Consider the following 8,459-nt stretch of genomic DNA (forward strand, 5'->3'; position numbering starts at 1 on the left):
ACCTCTGCATACAAATTTATTCTTTGGTATGATAAGTCCTTGTTTTGCTTTGCAAAAGGTATCGTCATACTGTAGACTGAGGTTGAATTAATATCTACTTGTTTAAAACCAACCAATAAAAAACCGCAAGGAAAACATAATTAAGTGAATTCCATAAATTATGCCATCGATGTAGTTTAGAAAACTGATGCTGTTGTCTTGTTTCCTTTTCTTTGGCCTTGCATATCTGACCAAGTTGTGCATTGAAAAATGCAATGAACCATAGAATCGCAGAACCATTGAAGTTGGAAAAGACCACTAATATCATGTATTCCACTGTCAGCCCATTAATGCTGTGCCCACTAAACCACCTCTCACAGAAATGCATAGAAGCTATAATTAAAACTGCAATTAGTAACTGACAGCAAACATCTGAAATTCATCCTAAAACATCACATAACACTATTTCTTTTCCAACCTGAGGGTACCCAGTAAGAGTAGGCTATGAGTTCAGGGTAAAGCATTACAATTACTTTTAATCATTAAAGCTTTCAACTCTTTACAGCACAGCTTCTATCAAGGAGCACACTTAAAACGTCAGAGGACAATTGTGAACCCTATAATTGATATTAAAGTTTAGATTTTAACCATACGAAGAAATGGTTGCTTTGAAAACAAACGCACTGGTAGGGTCATAGGTTCACACATGGTGCTTTCTTTCCTTTCCCTCTCCTTTATTTATTTTTTTTATTGCTCTCATTTTATTATTTAAAAATGCTGATAGGTTAGAAAAGAGTCAGATCAAGTCAATCTGTCCGGCTAATATTTAACCTCCAATTAAAACCTCCTAGATAAAAAGGGAGTGTAGGGCAGGCTTCACAGCTACGGCCCCCGTCCAGTCTGCCTGGCAGAAACATCAGTACACTAGGGTCTAAGAGCATGCAACACCCTCCTTCCTTATCGTGAGCTAGCTGGTTGTTCTGTTTTTTTTTTTTCTTCCTCATCAGAGGTGGACTGGATAAAAAGAGCCATCTCAACCAAACGGTCTTCTTGTTAATTTCTCACTGATAAGCTATAGACAATTTACACCTTTGCTGCTAACAGAGTAGATCTGTTTAGAGCAACAACTGTAGTAAATCAGAATCCTCTACCAGAGAATCACCCAGCTGGTGCTATGTCAAACTTCGTAGCTCCAGAAATTAAAAAATTTATCATTTGGGACTATATTGTTTTTGCAGGACTATTTTTAGTATGTGCTAGCATTGGAGTCTTTTTTGCAATTAAGGAGAGAAAAAAGAAAACTTCAAAGGAGTTTTTGGTGGGTGGTAAGCAGATGTCATGTGGACCAATAGCCTTCTCCCTCACGTCCAGCTTCATGTCAGCAGTGACAGTACTGGGGACACCCTCCGAAGTTTACCGCTATGGAGCATCCTTCGTTCTTTTCTTCCTTTCATACACATTTGTCATCATTTTAACTTCTGAGCTTTTTCTACCTGTATTTTACAGATCTGACATTACAAGCACTTACGAGGTAAGTAAAAATTTTTTTAAACAGTGCATTATCTCATTATAAAAGACAGCATGATGTATATGGATATTTCTGGAGAAACGCCTGCATACTGAAGACTTTCTGTAATAATTCACAGAACAAATGTATTTATGCAGGAATTATTTTTAAAATTGGGTTCTGTTATACAAAGTAGTCACTTACGTATATTGCATAAAATAAAGGCACAAATTAAAAGCCAGAGGTCTTGTTGAGGATAAATAGCACAGGCAGCATAAAGAGTTTACACACCAGCACAAAACCGTCACAGCTAGAAAGTATTTGAAAAGTATCCTAAATACTTTTGAACTGCTTCATTCTGGTGTGCACTTTCCAACATTTGGGGTAGCCATCTAGTATTTCATCAGCTGCTGCAGATTTTGTTGCACCAACTTGTGGAAATTTTTGGCTGAGCAAAGATTGGGTGAGCAAAGCTGTGCTACTTCGCAAGGAGCTTTCTGATAGTGGAAAGGCTGCTCATGTTCTCTATGCTGAAACCCAAGGAGAGGCTTCAGTCAGACAGCTTTGCCTGGCTGTTTGGAAACGTTTCAGTCAAAAGCAAGAAAAAAATAACAGTGACCATCTATTCCCACCACCAGGACTAAGTATACTTTCTAGCTGGTTTTAATGCAAGATCAAGAAGGAGTTTCTTATCTGAACCACTGGAGGTGTCATCATAGACACAGCCCTTCCTAGCATGCTGGGAAGATGACTCCGCTGATTTCATGAATTATTTTTAGAAACAAGTCAAATAACATAAATTAGCTACTTATTTGCACAGCAATCTGTGGGGCTTATTATGCAAGAGGCAAGAAGTTAATGTTAACAAAATTAGTAAGAGTTTGCTTCTGAAAAACTGCCTAGAGACTGGCAAAGAAAACAGACCCGTATGGAGCCTGATGTCTGCTGGGGAGAACACATGGCCAGTGGCCCTGGGGAGATCCAGCCCTCCCCCAGTACCCTGGGATTAGCAATGAGGACTTTTTTTTCCCCTCAAATCTGCAGGGAGATTTTAGGTAGTGACTTGGGCTTAAGACCTGAGTTTTTGGGGAAGTCTGTAAGAACTTGGGTAGGGGTTCTGGAGACCTGTCGTAATTCGTGGAATCTGGGTAGTAGTACTGAATGGATTGAGGAGCTGTTAGTAACTTGAGGGAACAGGTTGCCCAGGCAGGTGGTAGATGCCACATCCCTGGAGCCATCCAAGGTCAGGCTGGACAGGGCTCTGAGCAATCCTGATGAAGCTGGAGGTGTTCCTGTTCATGGCAGAGGAGCTGGACTAGGTGGCCTTTAAGTGTTCCTTCCAGCTCCACCAATTCTATGACTCTAAGCTGACTTGCCTCTACCCACTGACCATGTGCAGATCCAGCATCAAACAAGGCAAATGAGAAAGCCAGCTTAGCTGAGGGGCTGTGAAAGCCTTTACATTGCAGCTTCTCTATCTGCTCCTCCACTGCTTTTATCCTATTGTAACAGGAGATGACCTTGTTTCTTTTCTTCATAGCCTGTGGGCTCTTCTGGTTATATTCCCAACACAAAACAAATATTGCATGCTGTGACCCAACATACAATTTCAACTACATTCTGCTGAGAAGATTTCTTAAATGCGATTATCTCTACGCGTAGCAGTAATTATGCTCTCCCGTTCATTACTCACAACAGTAGCGTCAGTTGCCAGTAGTTTTACTTGCACAGCAAGCTGTTACTCGGGGAGAACAGAAGGTTAATGGCTGTGTCACAGATGCTACGTGTGCAATTTACTGAAATTCCTCTTTCCTAGTATTTGGAGTTAAGATTTAACAAGAATGTCCGTCTTGCTGCAACAGTGATCTACATCCTGCAGACGGTAAGAAGATACTGCCTCTTTCTTTGTGATCATTTCAGTCTACATATTTATTTTGAATAAAGTGTCAACCTGAACTTTTCCTTACAACAAAATTCATAATTAGGTTGGAGTGTGAATGTTAAAAAGATAGAAGGACAGTTGCATTCCTACTTTCTAGTTTTTTCCTATTTATGATACAAAAATGCATTCACGTTGCCTTTGACACTTGGATGTTGTGTTAAATTTGCACCTTGAATACCATGTTCAGTCTTGGGCCCCTAACTGTAAGAAAGCCATTGAGGCCCTGGATTATGTCCAGAAAAGGGTAACGGATTTGTGAAGATTTGTGAACACAAATCTTATGTCAGTTAGTTAAGTCAGTGCCTGAGGGAACTGGGACTGTTCAGTCTGGAGAAGAGGAGGCTCAGGGGTGACCTTCATCACTCTCTACAACTACTTGAAGGGAGGTTGTATTGAGGTGGGTGTCAGCCTTTTCTCCCAGATAACAGCAATAAGACAGGAGGGAATGGCCTCAAGTTTCATCAGGGGAGGTTCAGGTTGGGTATCAGGAAAGACTTCCTCAGAAAGAGTGGTGAGAATTGGGACAGGTTGCCCAGGAGGTGGTGGAATCACTGTCCCTGGAGGTGTTCAAGAACTGTGGAGATGTGGTACTGAGATGCATGGTTTAGTGAGCATGATGTGGAGATGTAGGTGGTTGAACTAGACATTCTTAGTGGTCTTTTCCAGCCTATAACGATTCTGTGATTCTTTCAAAGAGAAGAAATTACATCTTTCTTGAGAAACTAGATGAGTACTGCTTGGTACATTTTTTGCTTATTTATTTACCCGCTTGTGACACTTGGGTAAGGCTATCCCACTGTTAAGCTGCTGACTACAGCACATCCTGGGAGATGCCTAGATTGTTCTAGCCTCATGATGGCACCACTGGGGATGACTTGAGGTGGAGTTTCTTCCCAGTTTCTCCTTAACAATGCTTGCCCAGTTGGCCCTCTCAAGCAGCAGTAGCAGCAAGGCCAGCCAAGCTCCAGCCCCAGAAGGGTTGCTTCCAACAACAGGGCAGAAATCACTGCTTAGAGTTGAGAGACTCCACAAATATATTCTGCTCTGCATTACTACAAAACAAGCCTCCACAGCCCTGCATGTATAGATAAACAAGCGTTCCTGGATCTTGAACAGAGGGACTGAGCTTTACTAGCTTTACTTACATTTTAGAAGCTTCCCAAAGCACTGTTCTAGGTATACATCACATAACTTTTTTGCCCTTTGATTTAAAAGGGCACCACCTTCCTCAGAACACTAATTAGGTATTTGATGAAAGCTTCTGGGATATTGCAAGACATTTATTTCTACTTCAAACCCATTTTTATTAATTCTAGAACCTACAACAATAGATAGAAATGTTCATTTGCTTTCAGGTTTTGTTTCTCCCTCACTGTCAGAACACCCTCGTGAAGGGCATCATGTTAGCTTGAAAAGCAATTGAATGGACAAAGGGAAGTGTAATTTCCAAGATCTGATACAAGTCATTTCTGCATCACTGTGTTTTACTGGGACCTCCTCTTTCTACTTGATGAGGATATTTTTGACATCCAGTTATCTTAACAATGAATGAAGTACAAAATATCTAGAGAGATAATTCCTTCCTAATGAAAGGACCATAAAAAAAAAAAAGCCTTTCCATTTTGCAGACTGAAGCAGAAGGCAATACAAGTTGATCTAAAGAAACTTCTAGTTCTCATATTCTGCGATAAGCTCCATTCTAAAAAGAAGCATTGTTACTGAGAAGTCATGTACATGTCTTTTTTTTTTTTTTTTTCCATGAACATTTTCTCTTCCAGATTCTTTACACAGGAATAGTGGTTTATGCTCCATCACTGGCTCTCAACCAAGGTGAGTTTCCCTGCCTTTATGGCTACTCCAAATAACCACACACAATTCAAGAATAACTCAAGCAAGGCAAGCAGCTAAACAAGTCCTCTGAAAAGAAAATTCGTACAAGTTCTATAGCAAGGTTTTTGAGTGCACCTAGAAGGCTTTCTGTTTCTCCTTCCCCAGGTCCCTCTCACACTAGCAGTTTAGCGTTTGCTGTTCTGTTATTTTGCACTCAGTAACAACCCAAAGAAGTTAGTGATGAGCAATTTCTCAACATCCTGACAAAGTCCACAGTACAAGTTGATGATCCAAGACTGTATTCCGTACTTTGATTCCTCCCCTCCCTGCCTCCTGACCACCACTATCACTGTTAGTATCTTAAGCACAAAGCTGATATCCTTCTTTCCCAAAGTGTTTGCAGTGCCACAGCTGTCCAAAGAAATGCAGAATAGTAATGCATCTTTCCAATCATTAAAGCAGCTAAGAACAGATTTATTTAGGGATGACACCAAGGTAATGTCTGTATAGGTGCTGAGGGATTTTTTTTCTGGCAAGGGTGCCATTTTTCAGGCAAGATCAAAGTCAAGCTCCTCATGTTAAGGGTTATGTTTCAAGATCCTACTTCATTTTTAACACCGTGTCAAAAACTGAACGCCCATTCAGGTTCCAACAGAGATAAACCCATTCCTTGTAGCTGGATGCAGTGCTACTTTTCACACACTGCCTTAACTGATCCTAACAGACATAGAACATCCATCGTTATGGATGGGATTAGTAAATGTACTATTACAGAGCAGAGAGAATCACTAGATCCTAATCCTTGGCAGATCTGACTTAATTAAGGCTGACTGCAAAAAGACTGGGGAGTTCCTTGCACTGTTCATCAGTCAAGCTGCATCTGGTTTCTCTGATACCACTTTTCACACTCTGAGTTTCCTTCCTTCCTCTGGAGCATAGAGGAAGCACTTTACACTATGAAGTGACAGCTATGAGCAGAAGTTAATGTTCATTAGCAGGCCATATTAACCTTGCTACTATGAAAACCTTTACAAATTGATTTGCCCTCACAAACAATGCATGGTGGGAGAGATTTTAAAATAAAGTTATAGACTAAGAAGAGAAGGAAGCAATGCTTATAAAACAAAGTGTTTCCTACGTGTAATTATTTTTAACTATTACTTCTGTACCTGAAAATCAGTGAAACCCAAACTGGAAAAAACAATGAAGAAACCCGAACAATCTGGCAAAGCTCCTAGCAGACAGAAAATGTTAAAATCAATAACTATGTCCTTCCTTCCAGGGCTAAAGGATCACAGCTTTTCTTTTACCATCCGGAAAACCTACCCCCACTTTGCTAACTATCTGGTTTTCTTTGTTTCCACAGTCACTGGATTTGATCTCTGGGGCTCTGTAGTTGCAACAGGAGTTGTCTGCACTTTCTATTGCACTACGGTACGTAATAGGCATTGACTGAACAGCTTAAACACAGATTTTTTTATTTTTTTTTTTTAATTCATCCACCCTTTCACACAAGCTGTAACAGAAGGGAAATATCTAAACACTGCCTGAGTGTTTAAAGTAGTAGAACATAAGAGATAAATTTCTTTCAGAATCTTTAGTGTGAATAAATCTATTCAGAGGGAAAAATATCTCAATTCTTAAATACCCCGTTTAAAGGTTTAAGTCAGCCTGAGGCAGAGACCAGATAAGGGGATGATAACCTTTCATTGCCATACTAAATCATTTGAGAAGATTCCCCTTATCTTTTACAAGTCATAGAAAGAAAAACACTGAAATGAAAAACACACCTCTGACATAACTGCAGATCAATGCTGAGGGAGAAAATCCAGGAAAGCTGGCTCACAGATCATAGAGAGAGCTTTGCTTCTGGGTGGAAGCAACGTGAGCCTTCAGATAATAACAAAGATGAACGCTGCAGTGGAAGTGGAGAGCACTTCAGCTCAGGACACATCTAGTATTCATTATCATTACATAATTATCACTTATTTTTTCAGTGTTTCAGCCCCTGCTGGAAACACCACTTATGCTGCTGTAGCACTGATTTGATGAAATATGAAATATGAAAGTAGTTAGGGAAGAAAGCTCAATTGCAAACTTTCTGGGGGCCATTCTGTATTGTTAGTGATGTCAGTATAATTGGGGATCACTTTGAGAAATATACAGTGTCCTATGGGAACATAGGCCATGTTGTAATCTATAAAGTTGTTCAACAGCAGAGAGATATTCTTTAGATGAATATTAAGAAAGCAGGAAAAAAAAAACATGTAACTTGAGATCAGATGTTCTCATACGACTGCGGGCCAGCCATTACACTTGTGTGCAAGATCACAATCTTTGAAAGTGAGGAAATAAAGGAAGTTCAAGAAAAGACCTGATCTGCTGGATGCTATACATACAGCCATAAAATTAGATCTTAAAATAAGTGCTACTTCTACCTCCTGTTGTCTTTGAATGACACAAAAGACAATGCAAGTTCACAATTTGTTTGTTTTAGGGAGGATTAAAAGCTGTCGTCTGGGCAGATGCATTTCAAATGGTGATCATGGTGCTTGGCTTCGTGACTGTTTTGATTCGAGGAACTATTCTGAATGGTGGGTCAACCAGGATCTGGGAAGATGCCTATGAAGGATCACGACTGAACATATTTGAGTAAGAAGCTAATGACACAAACCTTTTCTTCTCGTACACTTGGCATTTAGAAACCATCCTCAGACTAAGCCCAAAATACGCTACCACAGTACAATGAGACACTGCCAGTGAACTAGCATAGAGAAGCCTACTCCTTATTTCTTTGGTTCTTGGGACTGCAGTTGACCTCCAAGGAGAGAAGAACTCTGCTTTCCATTTCCTGCTTTGAAGAAATCCAAGTCCTAATACTCTTTACCATTTTTTCTTTGCGTAGCTGTAAATGTACTCAATTTTTCAGTTCTTTACTTTAAATACACTCATCACAGCAGTTAGCAATGAGGAAACAGAGCACCAGGATAGCAAATTGATGATCTTTAGCTATTTGTGGCGTTGACTAGAATTCAATGATCAAGTCAAGTCGCTGGCAGTAACTAGCAGCAAGGTCAAACGTTTTCTGCCGTCCATATTAAGACTAGCAGAACTGCAGAAAAGACAGATGTAAGATGGAAAGATGGAAAGATGTACTTGCAGGGGTTAGAATTGCTGAGTAATGACATTTCACTATTACCA

General features: G+C 40.1%; 1 protein-coding gene across 1 annotated transcript in view; it reads left to right on the forward strand.

Annotated features, from left to right (window-relative positions):
- The first annotated feature begins 853 nt into the window (after positions 1-853).
- SLC5A12 (solute carrier family 5 member 12) overlaps positions 854-8,459 on the forward strand; it is a 17,764-nt gene continuing 10,158 nt past the window's right edge. Inside the window, exons 1-5 of the mRNA XM_003206094.3 lie at positions 854-1,510; positions 3,303-3,368; positions 5,207-5,258; positions 6,625-6,692; positions 7,756-7,910. Of these exons, the coding sequence (XP_003206142.1) occupies positions 1,154-1,510; positions 3,303-3,368; positions 5,207-5,258; positions 6,625-6,692; positions 7,756-7,910 (698 nt within the window). The 5' untranslated portion in view covers positions 854-1,153. The remainder of the gene's footprint in view (positions 1,511-3,302; positions 3,369-5,206; positions 5,259-6,624; positions 6,693-7,755; positions 7,911-8,459) is intronic.

This window comes from Meleagris gallopavo, chromosome 5, assembly GCF_000146605.3.
Source record: "Meleagris gallopavo isolate NT-WF06-2002-E0010 breed Aviagen turkey brand Nicholas breeding stock chromosome 5, Turkey_5.1, whole genome shotgun sequence".
Lineage (NCBI taxonomy): Eukaryota > Metazoa > Chordata > Aves > Galliformes > Phasianidae > Meleagris > Meleagris gallopavo.